Source organism: Eptatretus burgeri, chromosome 22, assembly GCF_056783735.1.
Source record: "Eptatretus burgeri isolate ZD-2024b chromosome 22, Ebu_testis_v1, whole genome shotgun sequence".
In the NCBI taxonomy this organism is placed as follows: Eukaryota; Metazoa; Chordata; class Myxini; order Myxiniformes; family Myxinidae; genus Eptatretus; species Eptatretus burgeri.
In genome coordinates, this window is record NC_140982.1 from 2,136,724 (window position 1) to 2,158,317 (window position 21,594).

Genomic DNA, 21,594 nt, shown 5'->3' on the forward strand with positions numbered 1-21,594 from the left:
CGGCCTGACGTTCTGGTGGAACTGCCTAAATCCAGGATTGATGCTCACCTCCACTCATTTGTTCTCCTTTTTTTCCCTGCCTGTGTAACCAACTTCCACATTCTCTTCAATCCTCTTCTTCCCTCCAGGTTTTGAAGACAGCTGTTCCCCACCATCTCAAATCACTCCCCATCGAAAACCATGATCTTGTCTACCCTCGTTAACCCCCACCCCACCCCTTCCTTCCAAATTTCAAGTTTCCCTCCTGAGAGTTTCCTTCTGTATCCATCTTGTCCACCCAATTCCTCCTCACACCCATTTTTTGTCCGCCGCCCTCTGTCTTGGCCTTCGGTTCTGCTGTTGGTGTTTCCCCCTCTCTCTGCTGTTGATGTTTCCCCCCTCTCTCTCCCGTTCCTTTTGTTCTGTTGTGTTCTGATCCGTTCAGTGTACTCGTACTCGGTATTTTCATGGATGTGAGTCCATGTCGGTGACCGATCGATTCCATCACACCCGTGAGCCACGTACAAGTTCCGTGAACCTTTCGACAATCAAAACAAATTCGGTTTCTTAACGATCTTGGTGTTCGAGTATCTACACGTCATGAAGGAAAGTAGAACGTCTGTCTGGAGAACAACTTCCGTACAATGTACATTATCGTTGTTTATAAATGGTACAACTGCAATGTTGATGAGGTTCACACCTTTGTCTTGAGAGGGCGATTCATCCACAAACTCAGATTTGATCTTCATTTTCACAACAAGATCTGGAAAAAAAACAAGGACAAAACCAAGTGAGTCAGGAACGTTTAACAGTTTAACAATCACATTCATTCACAAAGGACAACAAGGTGATTCAATTAACAACGGCAGGGATTTACTACACGAACCCAACCAACGTGTCCACCAAGGTTCATCCGAATCCGTCCACAACTCGTTTAGATCTCGTGATCCTTCACCTTCGGTGGTGGAGGGAATGAGTTTGTGGTTCGAACCTTCGTATGGAGGGAACGAATCATCGACGAACTCGGACTCGATCTTCACCTTCACAACACCATCTGAAACACAAACAATCCGTGAAAAGGAAACATCCAGGAACCACAAGATCTCGTTACGGAGAGAACGTCACGTACCGGGTCCGGACTCCTTATCCTCGGGTGACCCGACCATGGACCCGCTGTGTGAGGGACGGACTCCGGGATCGACCGTGTTTCCTCCATCGAAGCCGTTCGTGGATCCCGGGGTGTTCGCTTTGTGATCTTCGCCCGAGAGATCTCGGATCATCGCGCATCGTCCTCACTCCAGGAGACTGTGAGGAACACGAGGGGAGAACCTGAAGTATTCCGGGGAAAAACAAATCACGTGATCACGATAGATTCACGGTTTCTCAGCGGCAGATTCGCGCCGCCCGGTCACGTGACCGACGAAACAGGAAAACTCAATTGATCGTGTTGCTGGAAAAACTACCAAACCATTAAAATTCTGAATAATGACGTCATTAATATTAAAACTCATAAGCAAATCTGAAGTACAATAATATTAATCAGTTGAAATGGACTGTCAGCAGAAAATGGCGGGAACAAAAATAAATTCGGTATCGAAGGAAATTTTATCTTTTGAAGACGCCAGTTCACGGTCGAGGCTCATGGAAGGGCTCGGGCCCAAAACAGATGAGGACAAACACAACAAAGGGAACCAACAGCAGGACGGAGGGAGAAGGTCGACGGAGACGGACAAACAAGGGATGCAGGTCACGATGAGGGGTTGGGGAGAGCACACAGGGTGGACAACATGGAGAGAGAAACAAGATTTTGGGAGAGGGGTGCGAGGTGGTTTAATGGGGGGAGAAAAGATCATGGTTTTGAATGGGGGATGACTTGAGATGTTGTTGAACAGCTCTTTTGAAGACCTGGAGGGAGGAATGAGATTGAAGAGAGGATGGAAGGTGGTGTTTTCTGTGAAGAGAACACGAGTTACTGCCGGCTTTGTGAACAGATTACAAATCCCTTTCTCAGTTCATTCAGTCAGGCATCAGGGGACGGGGTGGTCAGCCGGTTCATGGAACGACTTGGGTGGAAAGTTGTAGGTAATTTGAATATTTGTTTTTCAAATATTTGAGTAATTTGAGGCACGTCAGGTCAGGTATGGGAGCATGTGCCAGAACAGCGCGTCGCTGCGTCCACTTTCCGCCGGTACTCCAGGGGCCTCCGTCTGGCCATCCCCCAGGCAGATGCCAGGCCCATCCCCATCTCCTTGAGATGATGGTCAACCTGCTGCAACCATGAGGCACGTGGTCGGCCCACTGGCCTCCTCCACTCATGAGACTCCCTCGCTGAGAGAATCTGGTGAGCAGGATCAGCGTCAGGAAAACGAGCCACATGTCCATACAGCCGCAGCTGACGCTCACGGACTATGCAGGTAACAAATCTCATCCGAGTCTCTCTCAGCAACCGCTCGTTGGACACAAAATCCGACCAGCGATAGCCAAGGATTCTCCGAAGAGACCTGGTACCAAAGGAATTAAGTCTCCGTCTCAGATCCTTGGTCAAAGTCCAAGTCTCGCACCCATAGAGCAAGACTGGAAGTACCAAGGACCTGAAGACTCGGACTTTCGTCCTCCCGCACAGGTACCGGCAGCGCCACACCCCATGATCCAGTGAATCCATGACTCCCCAGGCCCGACCCAGACGTCTATTGACCTCCGGCTCACAACCTGCGGAGACATGAATATCACTGCCAAGGTAAGTGAATCTATCCACGACCTCAACATCCTCACCACAAACAGACACAGACAGGACAGCAGCATCCAAGATGTCACCGAAAGCCTGGATCTTTGTTTTGACCCAAGAAATCCGTAATCCCAACGGCTCCGACTCCTCATTCAGCACCTCGAGGGCCACCAAGAGGATGTCTAAAGTCTCATAAAGATGACTGCATCATCTGCAAAATCAAGGTCCGAGATCTTGACATTGCCAAACGATGCACCGCAACTTGATCTCTCCGACATCCTCCCAAAAATCCAGTCCATACAAGTGCTGAAAAGTGTGGGGGCAAGTACACATCCCTGACGAACTCCAGTAACAACTGGAAATAAGTCAGAGGCGGTACCACCACACTTCACAGCACTCTCAGTACCAGAGTAGAGTTCAGACATCAGATCGATCAGTTTCGGTGGCACCCCACGAAGACCAAGAATCCTCCAGAGGACATCCCGATTCACTGAATCGAACGCTTTACAGAGATCAACATAGGCTGCAAGCAGCCCCTGCCGAAACTCTCGTCTGCGTTCAGTGAGGACACGAAGAGCAAGGATACGGTCAATCGTTGACCTCTTTGGTGTAAAGCCTGACTGCTCTGGACGCTGGTGCTCCAAGCAGATGGTGGCGAACCCTATCAAGAATTATCCGAGCAAAGACCTTGCCCGGCACTGAGAGCAGCGTCACCCCTCGGTAGTTGTTGCAGTCTTGGCGATCACCCTTCCCTTTCCAGAGAGGGACAACAAGGCCCCTCTTCCAGTCAGTTGGGATGATGCCTGTGTTCCAGGCAGAGCACAAAACTGCATGCAACGACGCGAGTGCAGCATTTCCACCAGCCTTGAGAAGTTCAGCATGGATGCCACAGATCCCTGGAGCTTTGCCCCGTTTCAACTGGTTCACCGCAGCCCGTGTTTCCACAAGCGATGGTGGACCACAGTTGATTCGAGGGTCAGCAACAGGGATTGTAACACCCTTGACGTCCAACTCGACAGCTGGGGGATCAGCCTGGTACAACTGCTCAAAGTAACCGGCCCAGCGGGCCTTCACTTCAGACTCCTCTGTCAAGAGCCTACCACTCTCTGCTCGAACTGCAGTGCTCCGAGGGATGGGCTTGGATGAACGTAATGCGCGAATTCCCCTGTAAGCGGGACGAGAATCACCTGTCCACAGGTGATGCTCTACCCCCTCACAGATTCCTCGCACATAGGCCTCCTTGTCCACCCTCAGTGCACGTACAGTTTTACGCCTCAGCTCCCTGAACAGCTCAGCTCTGCCATTCAGCCTGGCCCTGCGACTCTGGTCAATGGTATCCAGTGTCCCTTGAGAGACAAAATTCTTCTTTGCCCTGCGGTGAACTCCAAGGCATCCACCGGCAACATCAAGGACGGTGGTCTTGAAGGTGCTCCACAACTCTTCAGGACCCCCCAAAGCACCCAGACCCCCCAAGTGTCCACTCAGCCTGTTCGCAAACTCCTCAGCTACTCTCTCATCCCTGAGCTTGGCAACATCCAGCCTAGGCTGGGATGGTACCATTCTCCAGGATTTAAGGTGCAGCTTTAGAGTTGCTACAACAAGCCTGTGGTCAGTATTGAGGAACTGAGCACTCCGGTAGACCCTGCAGTTCTGGATCATCCTCCAACGACCGTCAATGAGGACATGGTCAATCTCCTTTGCCACACCGCCAGCGTTGGAATACCAAGTCCAGCGATGAGCTTGCGGGCACTGAAACCATGAACCAGCCACCCTAAGTCCATGACTTCTTGCAAAGTCAAGGAACTTAGTGCTATTCTGGTTCATAGTTCCTGACCCATGGGGACCAACACACACCTCATAACCATCCCTATCAGTTCCAGTCGATGCATTGAAATCCCCCAAGACTAGAAGTGTATCTCGTCTGGGGCACTGATCAACCACAGACTCGAGTGTGGCGTAGAATGCATCCTTCACGGTAAGATCACTCGCCTCAGTCGGAGCATAAATAGAGACCAGGGAAATGACACCTAAGGAGTGACGAATCCTTAATCTCATAATACGCTCGTTGACCGGTGTTACCTCAATTATCATTGGGGTCAGCTTATTGGACACAGCTACAGCAACTCCTTGGGTATGGTAACCATCAGAGCGACCAGACCAATAGTAGGTGTAACCACCCACCATTATCTCGCCGCAATCCGGTCTCCGAACCTCAGAGAGAGCTGCAATCCCGATGTCCAAACGCTTGAGCTCAGATGATAACAGAGACAGGTGATCATCCTCTCTTAGGGATAGGACATTCCAGGCACCCACCCGAAGGGACCGCCTCAGGTTAACCCAAGGAGACCGCCGTCTGGTGGACGACACCTCAGCACCACTCCGACACACACTCTCCGGCAATCTGTCCCAGGCATGTTACCCCGTGGTCTGCCTCCTATCAAAGATTGGGGGTCCCGAAGCCTTTGCCCCAATCTCATCATCCGGTGAGCTGCCCTGCGAAGGGAAGCTGCACAGGAGGTACTCCCACGGAGTGGGTTTTCAGATTTTTTTGCGTTTTTGCGTTTTGCGGAATGAAGCGTTTTACGGTGGCTGGAGTGCAAATCCTGCCACCAACCTCCTAATAAGAAGTAACCCAACTGCAGGAGGACGTCCGCAGACACAGTTGGGCACTAGATATGGATGGCCGTTGGCTCACAAGGAGCTCCTCCGCCCTTTGACAGGTTTTGTTTTTAATCCTGCTGGGTGTCCATATCCAAACACCCTCCTCACCAGAAAACCTGGTGGGGGAGACGGTTTAGTCGCCGACAACCCGACCATGGAACAGGTTAGTACAGGTTTACATGGTACCTGTAGCAGGTCACAGATCGAACCTGACCTGACAAAAATTTGAGTAATTTGAGGCACGTGTGCTGTATACAATTGCACCGAGTTTGAAATGTCCCCGGTGTCGACCACGTCTTCGGTGTCCCCTGTCCCCCCCCCCCCCCACGTGCCTCAAGACAGCCAATGAAGGCCGTCCGGTAGATGCAGTGCGTAACCTCGACGGAAATAGCGAGAATTGACGGAAATACCCGAGTATTTCAATGGAAATGTGCGAAACTAATGTTATATATGTGAAAAACATTAAATTTATTGCTTGACGGGAAAAAAACCAAGAAACGCGCCCCTGTCATGTTCGAACGAACGAAAGACGTCATTTCCGCCCACCATCGCATTTCGCGCCGATCGCCGAATGCTGAAAGCTGAGTTCTTCCAATGCTATCATTCTTTTGCGGCACCCTGCCACGCTGTATCGAACGATTTCATTCCTTCTGTTATATGTAAAGGTGCTTATCACAATAATAACAAGATTTTTACATTTTAAATATTAAGTTCGCTTTTTAATTGTTTTTCAACTGAAAAAGCATAAATTGCATATTTTAACATTAGTGTACTCATTTGCTTCACCACACGCGCTGTATTGAAGGATTTCACTTGTTAACCATGGAAATGCAAGCTTGGTTCGAGTGAAACTTCCCTTTGTATTTATTCCCCAAAACAAAGTTAGGGTGAAACAACTTGGATAGATAGACACTGATATTGTTGTGGCCACGGATACCGAGACACCAGCTTTTCACTCAGGGGGATTAATCCCCGGTTGTCCTCGGTGGAGCCGGACCTGGGACCACCGTTCACAATTGGCGTTGTGGTACGATGGGTTGTTTTTGATTTTAGAACCACGAACGCCACCCAGTTAACCACGAGTTCCAGTGTCCACCGTCTAATTATGCCGTTTAACTGGAGGTCACGTGGTTGCCTGAGCGGGCAGCGTGCCCTCGGCAAAGCACCAATGTTCTCTCCATTAGATTTTAATTCGGGCGGCCGAGAGTTTTAACCGATGGTACGTGCCGCCTATTTTGGGTCAAATCTGTGGTAATAACCTCCCAGTCTATCTAGGTTCGGACAATGCTCGACCAATGGAAGGAAAGGACAAACACGGACAGGTTGGAAGTCAACAAATTATTTTCTTAATAATATAATAAGAAAATAAAAAGTTCTTTTTATTTTCTGAGGTAATTAATGAATAAGTTTGAAAGCAACCGAAATGAATAATTACTCAGGCAAAATCAATCAAAATGCCAGGAAAGAGAAAGAGAGCAGATGCTTATTGGAGGGTGACTTACAGCTAAACACAGACAAGGGTACCAAGAAGATCATTCAGTTGGTGTGGGGGGGGGGGGGGAGAAGAGTCGTCTCGCTCACCAGAGAGTTGTCCGTGAAGTGAAAACGTCCTGAAAGGTGTGCGTGCGTGTCACGTCCGTCGCCAGCACCCAGCCTTGCCGTGTACCCTCTCACTCACAGCCTTGAATGCCAGTCGACGTCTGGGAGGCCACCGAGATCGTTTATCGCAATTTAGACCCTGGTGCTGTGACATGGGCAGCTCCTCACACTTCAGGAAACTGGTGACGTCCAGTGACCCACACGGTCCGTCGGTGAATGACCCGCGCCTCACACGTTGGTGACCGACCCGTGCCTCACTCGTTGTCGGCGCTGCTCTCACCCACACGGTCACTTGCTCAAGCACTGGGAAGGGCGAATTGTCTCGTTGACGCTGGTCAGACACCCACACACTCGCTTCTTCCCTCACGTGCTTCAACTCTCACTTCTTTCTCGGCTCGCTTGCCCGCGTCTTGCTCGTTTCTCTCCTCCTTTTTCCTCTCTGGTTTTTTTTCTCATTCTCTTCTCCCTCCTCTTACTTCTCTCGTCTCAGAACGGATCTCCAATTCGTTTTATATCTGTGGCCCATCTCAGCGGGCGCAGAGTCTCCACCAAGCTCACCCCACCTCACTTGCGCACGGTTACCATGACGACCCGTGCGCTCTCAAAAAAGGCGGGCGTCAGGGCGCTTGCGAAAGAAATACGTACATAAACGTTGCTGAGGAAAAATAAGGGCGGGCTTCAGAGTTCGCGAAAGAAATGTGTGTAAACGTGTCTGTTGTATATTTAAAAAATTCCCACAAGAGAGGGGATCGATTCTTCACCCTTCTCAACGCATTCCATTTAAAATCCCATTAGGCATGGGGATGGGGCTCATCTGAACATGCATTTCAGGAAATAACTGTCTGAGGACCTGGATGTGTGGATGCATTCATCAGACCGGATTCTGAAATCCGTAACAATATCATCACCGATGCACAGGATGACTCTCCCATAAAAAAACAGCTCCTGTGATTGGGTCAGTGAGTGTACAAGAACCATGGTACACCAATGTGACAATGTTAACGACACTGAACATCTTGGTGTGCAATCTTATCACATCTACCTCTTTTTGGTTTACTGATGAAAATCGGCTTGCCTCCGGACGGTGTTTGTCTCCACCGGGGAAGGGAAGGAGTTTCTCTCCGAACGACTTGCCTCCGGACGGTGTTTGTCTCCACCGGGGAAGGGAAGGAGTTTCTCTCCGAACGACTTGGCTCCGGGCGGTGTTTGTCTCCACTGGGGAAGGGAAGGAGTTTCTCTCCGAACGACTTGGCTCCGGGCGGTGTTTTACACACTTTGGGACAGAACAATGACCTGTGTTGGTTGGTTGCTTGGTCCAGAATTAGAAAGATACCCACCAATGGAACACAGCTTGGTGCAGAGGAACCACTTCAAACTTGGATTACTCAGGCTTCCATGCAAGAATCATTTATCAATCACAAGAATCATCGATAAATTGAAAAAGTTTAATAAACAAAACAAAGATGAATGAAAACAAAATTAACTTGTTTTACAGAACAACGTGTATTTGGTGCATGCGTCGAGTCCGAGTGTTACATTTCTCTAACTTTAGCATAATCTTTTCACTTTTCTGGGTTTCATGTGAGATTTTGATCATTGAACATCATGTCGTCATTATTTAGGCCAAAGTCACTGTTACAACTCCTTCAGGAATGTTGTCCTTTTCAATTTGTACACGAGTTCAATGTCTGCTTACAGCGCCTCGTTTCACTCAGAACACTTGTACGGTTTAACTTTCATCGGGATTCTTTGATGCTTCTGTAAAGTTGAGAACTGTGTAAAGACGTCACTGCATGTCGAGCACTTTCAGGACTTCACACCTGAATGTATTTTTTGATGTTTGTTTAAACTTGATGATTGATAGAAGGCCTTCACACACACGGAACACTTGTAGGACTTCGCACCTGAATGTATTTTTTGATGTTTGTTTAAATCTGATGAATGATAGAAGGTCTTCACACACACGGAACACTTGTAGGACTTCACACCTGAATGTATTTTTTGATGTTCATTTAAATGTGATAATCGACGAAAGGCCTTCACACACACGGAACACTTGTACGGTTTCACATCTGAATGTATTTTTTGATGTTTGTTTAAACCTGATGATTGAGTGAAGGCCTTCACACACACGGAACACTTGTAGGACTTCACACCTGAATGTATTTTTTGATGTTGATGTAAATTTGATAATTGGTTAAAGGCCTTCACACACGCACAACACTTGTGGGGTTTCACACCTGTATGTATTTTTTGATGTTTGTGTAAATCTGATGATTGAGTAAAAGCCTTACTGCACATTGAACATTTGTGGGTTTTCACACCTGAATGTATTTTTTGATGTTGATTTAAATTTGATGAACGATTAAATTCTTTCAAACACACATCACACCTGTGTCGTTTATCACTTCCTTCGACTTTCTCTTTTCGGATGTTGAGAGAACTGTTTTTCTTGTTGTTGCTGGACACACCACTACGTATATCAGCGTTCTGACAAAGAGTCCGTGTCACGTGATGATTGAAGGGGACCTCAGTGTCGACCAACAGGGAACACTTGGAACAAGAATCCTTTTTCATTTGTTTCTCTGTAATGGCAATTCACAAAGAGGATCAATAAATCCCTTTTAGAATGAAACATTTAACACAGAAAAAACATTGTACTCCAATTGGATCAAAAACATTGAGCGATGGTAAGAGAGGAGACGAGAGAGAGAAAGAAAGAAAAAGGAAATAAATAAACAATGAAGAGAAAGAGTGAGTAAAATGAGAGCAAAAAAGACAAGAAAAGAGAGATATAACCAAACACACACACACACACACACTCAAACACACACTCACACACAAACTCACACACACACACACATCTGTGCTTTTCCTCCTATCATCAAGGAGTGGGGGTCCCAAAGTCTTTGCCCCAATCCCGTCATCTGGCGAGTTGCCCTGCGAAGGGCAGTAGAATGGGAGTTTTGCGGAATAAAGGGTTTTCCGGTGGCTGGAGTGCAAATCCTGCCACAAATCTCCGAAAAAAGTAACCCAACTGCAGGAGGACGTCTTCAGACAGTTGGGCACTAGATATGGATGGTCATTGGCTCACAAGGAACTTCTGGACGGTGTTTGTCTCCTTTGACAGGTTTTGGCCCTTTGACAGGTTTTGGCCCTTTGACAGGTTTTGGACCTTTGACAGGTTTTGGCCCTTTGACAGGTTTTGTTTATAATTCTGCTGAGTGTCCATATCATACACCCTCCTCACTAGGAAACCTGGTGGGGGAGACGTTTTCGTCACCGACAACCCGACCATGAAACAGGTTATCACAGGTTTACATGGTCCCTGCAGCAAGTGACAGATCTAATCCGGCCTGACGTTCTGGTGGAACTGCCTAAATCCAGGATTGATGCTCACCTCCACTCATTTGTTCCTCTTTTGTCCCTGCCTGTGTAACCAACTTCCACATTCTCTTAAATCCCTTCTTCCCACCAGTTGTTGAAGACAGCTGTTCCCCACCATCTCAAATCATGCCCCATCCACAACCATGATTTTTTTCTGTTCGATCTTGGTGTTCGAGTATCTACACGTCATGAAGGTAAGTACAATGTCTGTCTGGAGAACAACCTCCGTACAATGTACATTAATCGTTGTTTGTAAACGGTACAACTGCAATGTTGATGAGGTTGACACCTTTGTCTTGAGAGGGCGATTCATCCACAAACTCAGATTTGATCTTCATTTTCACAACAAGATCTGGAAAAAAAACAAGGACAAAACCAAGTGAGTCAGGAACGTTTAACAGTTTAACAATCACATTCATTCACAAAGGACAACAATGTGATTCAATTAACAACGGCAGGGATTTACTACACGAACCCAACCACCGTGTCCACCAAGGTTCATCCGAATCCGTCCACAACCAGTTGACATCTCGTGATCCTTCACCTTCGGTGGTGGAGAGAATGAGTTTGTGGTTCAAACCTTCGTATGGAGGGAACGAATCATCGACGAACTCGGACTCGATCTTCACCTTCACAACACCATCTGAAACACAAACAATCGGTGAAAAGGAAACATCCAGGAACCACAAGATCTCGTTACGGAGAGAACGTCACGTACCGGGTCCGGACTCCTTATCCTCGGGTGAACCGACCACGGACCCGCTGTGTGAGGGACGGACTCCGGGATCGACCGTGTTTCCTCCATCGAAGCCGTTCGTGGATCCCGGGGTGTTCGCTTTGTGATCTTCGTCCGAGAGATCTCGGATCATCGCGCATCGTCCTCACTACAGGAGACTGTGAGGAACACGAGGGGAGAACCTGAAGTATTCCGGGAAAAACAAATCACGTGATCATGATAGATTCACGGTTTCTCAGCAGCAGATTCGCGCCGCCCGGTCACGTGACCGACGAAACAGGAAAACTCATCAATTGAACGTGTTACGGGAAAAACTTCCAAACCGTTAAAATTCTGAATAATGACGTCATTAATATTAAAACTCAGAAGCCAATCTGAACAACAATTAAGTGGAGATCAAGCCGCTCCTCACCTGGTGGCAACAACACCGTCGTTATTACATCACTTCCGGTTTCCTCAAACAGTGTTGTGTAATGTGCCGAGTCTGCATCTCATATTTATTATAATTCTGTTCTCACGACGAGTGACTGCACAGCGAGACAGAGAGATAAACACCTTCCCACACGTTTAACATTCACGAAATATAAATCAAACTCAATCGTGTTTATACACCGCACAGCGTTTCACATTCGTCACCTGGAATGTTCTGGGATTGACGTCACCAGGGGGTGGAGCGTGCGCATGCGCAATAAAACAATTCGGTTGTGCCTCTTCCCTCAGAGTGAATCTTGTTCATATTGTTACGAATCTGTAAACCATTCACATTCCCACAAACAGTTGACCCAAAGTTTAGTTATTTCGTTAAGTAAATGTGGATCGTTCGAATCTCTCCCTTATGTCTAATGGGAATTTCATGTGTGCGCTGCGAGTTTCTCGTTAGTCTTCTGCATTAAATCCCCCTCCACTCCTTCAGCGCCATTACGCACGTGTTCGAGGCCATGGACGTAGGCGGGGGTGAGATCACCTCAGAGCCGACCCCGCCCCGCCAGATGGAATGTTCCCCTCGTCCAATGAGGGGAGGACACCGATCGCCCGACGCGCCCCAACCAATCCGGAGGCGAGTTACCTCAGAGCGGATCCCTCCACAGTGTAACGATATTGATATTTAACTGTCATTGTCATGAGCGTCATGGCCGCCCAAACCTTCTTGGAGCAGCGTTGCACCTCGCCCTTTCTCACTGGCATCGCACTGCACGACAAGCTCTTTCTGTGGCTCATAACAGGCCAAGACAGGTGTCGTCGTCGCAAGTCGCTTGATCTCAGCAAATGCACGAGCTAGTGGCCTGTCCGAGTGCCACTCTATGTCTTGCCGAGTCAGCAAACGAATCGGCTCGAGGACGTCGGATAGCCTGGGCATGAACTTTGCCAGGTAGTTGACAAATCCAACCAGGCGCTGGACTTCATGGACGTCTTTCGGTTCTTGTAGTTTGGTGACGGCCTCGATCTTGTCAGGGTCTGCCTTCAGGCCATCAGCGCTGATGACATGGCCCATCAGTGGCACCTCACTTTTGCGCCACTCGCATTTCTTCTGGTTAAGGCTAATGCCTTTCTCCTGGCAACGCTGCGGAAAAGCACGCAAATTGCTGTCATGGTCGACTTTTGCTTCTTCAATGGAGGCGCCTTTTCCAATGATTGTAATGTCCTCTCTTATTACTATCGTGCCTCCCAGACCCAGCAGCGCTTGCTGTAGGCGCTTCTCAAAGATTTCCGATGCGTTCTTTATTCCAAAAGGGAGACGATTTGACTTGTATCGTCCATGTGGCGTCTGGAACGTCGTCAGCAGGCTTGATGCCTCATCAAGCTCGACGTGCCAGTAGCCTGATGCCAAGTCAACCTTTGAAAATACTTTGGCACCTTGTAAATCTGGCAAGATGTCCTCTATGATTGGGAGAGGGTGATGTTCACGTTTGAGAGCTCGGTTCAACGGTCTCGGGTCAATGCATAGTCTCATATCGCCCGACTTCTTTGTGCAGATGACAAGTTGGCTGACCCAATCGGTCGGCTGGTCCACAGGAGTAAGCACTCCAAGATCTTGCAGACGGTCCAGCTCTGCTTTCAATCTGTCCTTCAGTGCGATGGGTACCCGACGCGGTGGCGAGATGACTGGCGGAACTGTCGGGTCAGTTTCAAGATGGGCCTTCCCTGGTAGTTTGCCCAGACCATCGCCAAAGACATCTTTGTACTCCTCGAGAAGTTCGGCCGTAGGGTCAGTCTTATCCCTCACGCTTGCAACTCTCTTGAATTCCCTATTGTTAACAGTGATCCGTCCCATGTGTTGCACCGCTTTTGCACCCAGGAGTTGGGCCAAGTTCTCTTTCACTACAATGAATTCCACAGAGTATTTCTTTCTGTTCTGTGGATTGCGCAGTTTCAGCCTTGTGGTGCCCAGGGGCTTCACCTCACTTTTATTCCACAGAACGAGTGTCTTCTTGCATGGGTCACGCTGGCATCCATTTGCGTACTTGGCTGGTAGCAAGTTTGCAGATGCACCACAATCTATCTGAAACTTCACTGGTGTTTCATCAATCAGCATTTCAGCAGATATCTCATCTGCGCCATCAGTCACAGTGCCAACAATTTCTCGCATTGTTATGCAGTCAATCCACTCACAGTCACTGGATGAGCTGCCTCCATCCTGTATCATGTGGATGTTCGCCCTCCGACACTTTTTTGCAAAGTGATTTTTCTCCATTGCATTTTTTTTGCACGTTTTTCCCCATGCTGGGCACTTGTCCTTCCTTCTGATGTGCTTGTAGCCACAAAATTCACAGTCCTGCTGTCTTTGTGCTGAGGGTTTGGTAAATCTTGTGGGCGAGCGCTTTGGTGTGTCGCCTTTTCCTTTGTCTCGCTGCTGGACCCGGTGCACGGTTTGTGCCTCGGCACCTGTGGCTCCGAACTCTTTGAGACGGCTGCGAGATGCCTCCATACTCTTGCAAATGGACATGCACTTTTTCAGTGAGAGGTCTCGCTCCAAAAGTCGCTTTCCGGTGCTCTGGTCAATTATGCCGATCACGATTCTATCTCCAACGAGACTGTCATGTCGCTCGCCAAAGTTGCACGTCTTTGCCAAGGTTCTCAGGGCAGTCACATCATCATAGATGTTCTCATCAGGTCTCTGGTCTCTTCCGTTAAAATGGTATCTTTCAAAAGTTTCATTGACCTCACCGATAAAGTGATCGTCAAATTTCCTGATGAGCGTGTCAAGATCTTTTGGATCCTCGGCGGCATGGTCATCGGTTTCCGGTTCGAAGGTCATGCCGTTGTCGGTCTTGAGCATTTTCAATGCACGAGGTCATTCGGCCAATCAAGCCTGAGCAATGTTTGCCAACCTATGGTCGTTTGCTGCGTTTCGATTTATATTTCCATCCGTGTTACGAGTATCTTGCTTAAACACATTTTGTATTATAAGAATCAAGATGTTCAATGTATTATTGTTATTATCGCATCATCTATCGATAATTGCAGCAATCTCTGTGTGTCAGTGTGTGTCTGTCTGTCTGTCTGTCTGTCTGCGACCGCCGTTTATCGACAACCACTGGTCTGATCTAAATGAAACTTGCCACGTATATTGCTGGGAACCTGTGGATGTGCCTTTTCAAGGTTTGATATTAATCGGACAAGTGGTTCCCAAGTTATGGCCATTTATTTACCAAACCAATGACAGGACACGGTGCTATGACGTCACATTTGACGTAACAATTCTTCTTTTTTAAATTTGTTTTTGCACGTTCGGGCATGTACTCGTGTTTATAAATTGGTCAGTGGAAGCCTACAGAGCGCTGTATGCATGCTCTACGTCGTTGACTACCGGTAGTAGTGCAGGTTTTCAAAATCTGGTTTCTTAACCAATCATTTTAGCCCACACTACTATCGGGCCGTTGGACCTCCCCCTCGAGGGACGGACGTGTGACGAGGCTTGTCCTGCCTGGCAGCTTCGTCCCACACGCCTCATCGCGGCTCGATCGTCAACCCACTCCTTTCAACTGTGGGACGACCATCATCGTCCCACAGGAATGAGCTGCTCACCAAATGGTGAGCTTGAGGGTGAGCTCACCGAAAGGTGAGCAGCTTATTCCCACGGGCACTGGCCATTGATGACCCCCGAGTCGTCGAGCGGATCACATCATCTGGTGGACACGACGCCGAATTGACCCGCCGGTGACTCGCCATTTGTTGCTTCTTCTTGAACTTCAAGCTTCACAGCTGATGTGACGCCGCTCAGACTGCACGAAGTCATCAACCTTGATCAAGTGAGTGAAAGTCGATAAATCTAATTTCTACACGTGACGTACGTACGTACGTACGTACGGTGCGGTGCGGAGATCGAGACTTTTACACCTCGTTTAGACCGCCGTGCTGCCGAAGAAACCAATGAAAAGGGTCATAACGACGGTTCGAGCACAGTCGGAACCTCTCAGGTGGTCGAACCGACATGAGGAACTCAAAAAAACGATCACGTGATCAACTTGAGATTGTCACGTGAAACGTCTTTTAATAATTCCCTGAACACCGTATGGACGCCTAAGCGGTGTAGTTAGCAACGGCGTCTTCGCCGACTCGTGATTGCGGATTTATTTTAAACACCTTTTATTTAGTGACCGATTCGTGGAAATACCTGTTGCCGAGATTAAAAATTAAAACTATTTAAAATAAAGGAAGGAAATGTTTCGTTGAATGTGAGAGGAAGATGGAATTTTCTCGTTTCATTCACCGTGGGAAACAGAAGAAGAAGAAGAAGAAGAAGAAGAATAAGAAGAAGAAGAATCCAACGAACACGTGGTGTCGGAGTCCCGCTTGAGGAGTTGAGGTGAGGTTCCTGTCAGGATGAGAGATGGTATTTGGGAAAGAGTGGAAGACCAAACGTTGTTGGGAAGTTTGACCAAAGATCGTGAAGCGGAGCAAGACGGCCCACTCGTGCGAAACAGTGAAGTATCCAACGGACTCCCTCGGCGGCCATTTTAACAGTACAGGCAGAGCGAGCTTGCGCGAACCAACAACCCGGAATCTGTTCACAACACACATGTTCCACAAGGTAACAAAGCAATGGCGTCTCGTTCCTCATGCTCAGAATCATGCTCAGCAATAAACTGCTCAAACCGTCGATCCAAACGACCTGATTTGTCTTTCTTCAGATTCCCTAAGAACAGGGAAAGGAAAACGAACACCGGAATGTTTAAATACCTGGACACCTGTGCATCTCATATTTTGATCGAATACCGACTTGATGTCGTGAAAATCATTGAAAATCATTTATCTTTTCATCAATTGTCGGGAGATGATGCAATGTTCAGCGTGGGTAACTGTAAGTTTCATTTCCACCTGTAAAATGTGTGAACAATCATTGCAGGTAAAGCGTTTAAAAGTACATTTACCAAGGACACGGAACTTTTCGTTTTTTTTTTTCCAGTAAAGTAAATCCATCTACATGAATGAAGACACTGGAAAATGCAGACTTGGAAAGGAAAATAAAGGAATACTGAACTTGGAAAACAAAGGCATTTGGAAATATATTGTAAAGTTATGAAGTTTAAATAGAAATTCTTCCATATTTACGTGAACACCAATCATTTTGATATTGTACAACAGGTTATTGTGTATTGAATGTTTGCTGTTTGCATTGTGTGTGTGTGTGTGTGTGTGTGTGTGTGTGTGTGTGTGTGTGTGTGTGTGTGTGTGTGTGTGTGTGTAATGGTGTATGGTGTATGGCACTGGGTCTGCTGAAAAGAAGGTCATACTTTGAAGCAAAATAGAACAAAACTATTGTTCAATTTGCTAGTCAATGGCAGAAAGCTATGACCCAGTTTCCACCTCGGTTGGCTGCCAGGTGCAATAGTCTTACACCATTATATTTATGTTCATAAACTTGACATACCGTACATGTAAATGTACCATTTAAAACTACAAATAACACTTAAATTACATCTCAATAGCACTTAGAATCAGGCGCTTTACAATAAATAATACAGATACATTTAACTATTTTTGCCACGGCGAAATGCATTGGCGTAAATCGCATAAAAAGGAGGCATAAAGATGTGGAAGCAAAAATAAAAATTGATTGGGGGGGGGGAGGCACTCAGAGGTGAGAAACAAGAAAAAAAGGTCTTCACCAACTATTGATTGGTCATTTGGGAGAACATTCAATACCCATTAAAATGTGTGTGTGTGTTGGAGGGGGGGGGGGTGGTGACCCTTGCCTCCCCTCCCCGGATTTCTCCCCATGCCTAAATAGTTACTTCTAAGGATACTTTCTTGGAAGGTGATATTTATCATACAGATTATGTTGCATGACTTCTTTTGTTGATGATGATGCTATATATATATATATGTTGTTCATCTTTCGGCTGCTCTCATTCGTGGTCGCCACAGCAGATCATCCGTTATGATCCGCATCATGATTTGGCATAGGTTTTATGCCGGATGCCCTTCCTGACGCAACCCTGGTCGCTTCTTACGACACAGGGATAAGGATTGGGTTACGCTCTGATTCCGGGCTGCCCTACACCCTCTCATAGCGCAGCCCAGCGCAGAACACCCGTCCTCAAGCGATCCTCCAGCCCAAGCCTCCGAGTAGCCAAATTACAAGCGCACGCCACTACGCCCGATATATAATTATATATATATATATATACATACATACATCTCCAGGTAAGAATAATATACTTTCTGCATGTGTCTGGGATTTGATTTTTATCCTTTCCTCTCTCAATTTGCCTTCTCTTTTTTTATCTGTTTGCTTCTCTTCTCTGTTTCTCCGTCCTAATTTCTTTCTTTCTCTCCCTTTCTTTTATCTCATCTCTTCTTATTTTGTGTAATTTCACTTGTGATACAAAGAAACTGTCTTGTACATGGATAATGTGTCATCGCCTTACTCTCTTTCCCGCCCCTCTCCTGCCTCCTACTCCGCGATCGATACAGCGGTCGAACTACAACCAAGAAAGCAGCTTGCTCACTAAAATGGCCGCCGTACTGCTCCGTTGCGTACTTCACCGAATCGAACACGGTTGCGCACGAGTGGGAGATCTTGCTCCGCTTTACGATCTTTGCTATGACGTCAGAGAGGGTCGAGTCGTTGACCTTCGAGGTTTTGTGAAGCCATGGGGAGGGACTTGTAATTTATTGACCCTCACCTGTTCCCGGAGGTGTGTGGTGTGTGAGTGTACGTGCCTGTTGTGTTGGTGTATGTGCACAAATCTACTATGATGTACGTAGATCTACTGTAATCTATATATCCTGTCGTGACAAGAAGAAACGAGAAGGGACACCCGGCATTGCTCGTTGCTGTTTTAATTATGTTGGTATTTTTTATCATCCTGTTTATGTGCAGCATGTTAGATGCTTCTTGTATGTATATGTATGTTTTGCGATGCTACATGTGTACGTGCATGCTGCACACTGTGGGGCACCATTATTGCTTGATTAGTGGAATACCCTTTGGGACACTTGTTGACGGACGGACACGCGCACACACACACACACGCACACACACACAGGCACGTCGAGAGCGAACTCCTTTTATATTGTTGCGGGCCGGGGTTCGGGTGAAAAGACCACTAGGGGGGGGGGGAAGCTATCTCGGCTCCCACCAGACTCCCCGGAATTGTTGGCCGTCACACACGATAATTCCGTGACGTGGTGGGTCACTTAACCGACCATGGACGCCAATAACTCAACCGCGTGACTTCGGGTCCTCCCGTCTATGTGTTAATCGGGTTACCTAATTAATCACGTGGTTTAATTACCAGGGAACACGCCCTCGGTACGCCTTATCCAAACCGGATCACTCTACCGGACCGGATCACTTTTGCGGATCGGATGCAGCCGAGCGAACTGCCAAGGACGTACCCGCTAAAAGGAACACGTCGTTGGGAATAAAGTCCCGGCTAAGCTTGGATTCGGACCATGCTGGATCAATGGAAGAAACCACAAAGACGAGCTGGGAACATTCCTGATCATTTATTTCAATGGGCGAGGAAAGGTATGTGGTACGATCAGGATTTATTGGGGTGTGTTGTGCAGAGATAAGGGAGAGAGATGTGGTGCAGCAAATAAACAGGCAACTTACAAAAGGGGACATTTGGGGACAAGGGATCCGGCTGAAATTTGGCGGCAAGGTTCTGCTCCTGACTGGTAACGGGGATTGCAAAGCTCGTTCGCAAAGACCGGTCACGTGACTTTCATTAGGTTTAAGTTTAAACGGGATTTCGATGGGTACCTGGATATATTGGCTTGTATGAATGGTAACGGTAGCTTGTATCGGGATGGGTGACGATACTGGGATTGGTGCAGTGCAGGCACGATGGGCCGAAAGGCCTCCTCCTGTGCCAAAGACAAAATAAAACAAGATGAGCTTGTGATGACACACTCACTGCACAGCTCGGAGGACAGTGTCCAGCTTCTCCCAGACACACGGGTTGTTCCACCGTCCCCTCCTGTTTATCCCAAATTCCAGGCTTACCGCACACCTCAACTCCTTGTTTCCTCTTCTCTCCCGTTTAGTTTGTGGAACTACCTTCCTGAGACCGTTCCATTCCTTCAGGGCTTCAAGCAGCCAGTGCACCACCATCTCATGGTAATCCCCCTCCCCCAATCCCAAGCCGCAATCTTTTCGAACCCCATTGTCACTTTCCTGGTTTGATCGTGTGTACACAAGTTAAATAAATAAATACATTCAATGCAAATCATCGTCCAAACCATCAAGCGGTTGTTGCTTGATGAGCTCACGAGGTGAGGAGGCCCTGAAAGATCGTGAATGTCTTGTTCTTGTCCCGATAATGATCCTGTGGGGGAATGAAAGGACCGTCCGGATTGGCTTTGCACAAAAACCGGAGCTAACGCTTCATTCAATTGGGAATGTCAGTTGTAACTGACAGTGTGTGTCAGTGCTGCAGGAATTATAGGAATCCCTGTGTGGAGCTCCAGTGACCCAGGCTTCTTCTGCCCTGGCGTATCGGTGGTGGCGGTGGTCCTTCGTTGCAGGTGATGAATCCGTCCGACCGTGGTGCACAGTCACGCAACACCTCGGATGCACAACCTCAATCCTTGGTTTGGGGACTAAGAACTTGGTTCTCATGTCGATGGGGTTGTGCAAACTCGGGGAGCTCGCAGGTATTTGCGGTACACGGGAGCACGTAACATCTCAAATACTGTATTCTGATGTAAAAATGGTTGTTTAGTCATAATTCTGCTGGTCAACAAGCACCACTCACACCTCTGTGCATCGTGACACGTGTGTACCCTTTTTTATAGTCCGTGGGTGGCACCGATCGAAATTATCTGCATGGTTTTCTACGACCCGTCCCCTGGGATCCTCCATATGTCAGACCATCATCCAGGGGCATCCCGAGTTGCACAAGCATCGCCGGTAGACCACAACAACCCCAACCTGGGCAGTGGAATCAAAGTGACGATCGGATGAGTGGACAACATCCCTCAGGGACAGGGATCGATCCTTCGAGCAAGCATCCACAACAAATGTCACGGGGTTCCCAAAATGGCCCACCACCGACGGACTTCGCTGTGCCAGCTTCACAACCTTCGTTGCAGGTGATTAATCCGTCCGACCGTGGTGCACAGTCACACAACACCTCGGGTGCACAACCTCAATCCTTGGTTTGGGGACTAAGAACTTGGTTCTCAAGTCGATGGGGTTGTGCAAACCCGGGGAGCTTGCAGGTATTTGCGGTACACGGTAGCACGTAACATCTCAAATACTGTATTCTGATGTATAAATGGTTGTTTGGTAATAATTCTGCTGGTCAACAAGCACTACTCACACCTCTGTGCATCGTGACACGTGTGTACCCTTTTTTATAGTCCTTGGATGGCACCGATCGAAATTATCTGCATGATTTTCTACGACCCGTCCTCTGGGATCCTCCATATGTCAGACCATCATCCAGGGGCATCCCGAGTTGCACAAGCATCACCGGTAGATCACAACAACCCCAACCTGGGCATTAGAATCAAAGTGACGAGCGGATGAGTCGACTACATCCCTCAGGGACAGGGATCGATCCTTCGAGCAAGCATCCACAACAAATGTCACGGGGTTCCCAAAATGGCCCACCACCGACGGACTTCGCTGTGCCAGCTCTACAACCACCACCGACAGACTTCGCTGTGCCAGCTCTACAACCACTCCAGCAATGTGGGTTTGGCAGAGGATAGTCATGTAAGTTCGATGAAGAGGGGGTAACCATTCCCGAGAAACGAGAGATCAGCCTTCTCGTGTTCATACACCACCAACATGTTTCGGTTCACCAGGTAGTCTGTATGTGGAGGAACCTGTGATTTCAATTTACAACTTGTTATGATTTCCCAGAATTTTGCATTTCCCATTTCCTTTCATTCTTGTCACGTGGGAAGTCTCTCTTGTGCTTTGTCGACCATTTTCACCACAATATCCTCCTTCGGTAACGATGAGTTAATCACTTCGTTTGTTAACTTAGTTCGACCGAGTCCAAGTTGTTGGGACAGAAACAATAAAAAAGTTTTCATCGTTAAA

At 47.7% G+C, this 21,594-nt stretch overlaps 2 protein-coding genes and 1 long non-coding RNA gene across 17 annotated transcripts in view; 1 reads left to right on the forward strand and 2 right to left on the reverse strand.

The window, feature by feature from the left end:
• LOC147008074 (uncharacterized) overlaps positions 1-1,259 on the reverse strand; it is a 14,848-nt gene extending 13,589 nt beyond the window's left edge. For both annotated transcript variants that reach the window (XM_085865771.1, XM_085865770.1), the window contains exons 1-3: positions 1,109-1,259; positions 866-1,033; positions 680-742 (exon numbers count right to left, since the gene is read on the reverse strand). In XM_085865771.1, coding sequence (XP_085721897.1) covers positions 680-742; positions 866-1,033; positions 1,109-1,259 — 382 coding nt within the window. The remainder of the gene's footprint in view (positions 1-679; positions 743-865; positions 1,034-1,108) is intronic.
• LOC147008076 (uncharacterized) lies at positions 1,178-11,352 on the reverse strand. 3 transcript variants are annotated; one of them, XM_085865786.1, is made up of 5 exons: positions 11,070-11,352; positions 10,827-10,994; positions 10,641-10,703; positions 9,357-9,549; positions 1,178-1,284 (listed from the first exon to the last, which is right to left on the reverse strand). In XM_085865786.1, the coding sequence occupies exons 1-5, from the start codon at positions 11,218-11,220 to the stop codon at positions 1,272-1,274; spliced, it is 588 nt and encodes a 195-aa protein (XP_085721912.1). In that variant the 5' UTR covers positions 11,221-11,352; the 3' UTR covers positions 1,178-1,271. The 3 variants fall into 3 exon arrangements, with proteins under 3 accessions (XP_085721912.1, XP_085721911.1, XP_085721910.1); XM_085865785.1 differs by lacking the exon at positions 1,178-1,284 and adding an exon at positions 8,396-8,868 and having other exon boundaries at positions 8,953-9,549; XM_085865784.1 differs by lacking the exon at positions 1,178-1,284 and having other exon boundaries at positions 8,396-9,549.
• A 4,548-nt stretch (positions 11,353-15,900) lies between these two features.
• Positions 15,901-21,594, forward strand: LOC147008077 (uncharacterized). Of its 12 annotated transcripts, XR_015053671.1 has the most exons (6): positions 15,901-16,119; positions 18,006-18,229; positions 19,540-19,659; positions 19,971-20,195; positions 20,337-20,633; positions 20,904-21,594. It is a non-coding gene; the product is annotated as an uncharacterized LOC147008077 (long non-coding RNA). The 12 variants fall into 12 exon arrangements; XR_015053670.1 differs by lacking the exon at positions 18,006-18,229 and having other exon boundaries at positions 19,587-19,659; XR_015053677.1 differs by lacking the exon at positions 18,006-18,229 and having other exon boundaries at positions 19,587-19,659; positions 19,979-20,195.

Excerpts from the sequence above, each read along its gene's own strand:
- LOC147008076 (XM_085865784.1), bottom strand. The coding sequence starts at position 11,220 with ATGATCCGAGATCTCTCGGACGAAGATCACAAAGCGAACACCCCGGGA. Across the intron at positions 10,995-11,069 it reads GGATAAGGAGTCCGGACCCG|ATGGTGTTGTGAAGGTGAAG; the intron begins GTACGTGACGTT and ends TTTGTGTTTCAG. Across the intron at positions 9,550-10,640 it reads ATCGCCCTCTCAAGACAAAG|AGAAACAAATGAAAAAGGAT; the intron begins GTGTCAACCTCA and ends TTGCCATTACAG.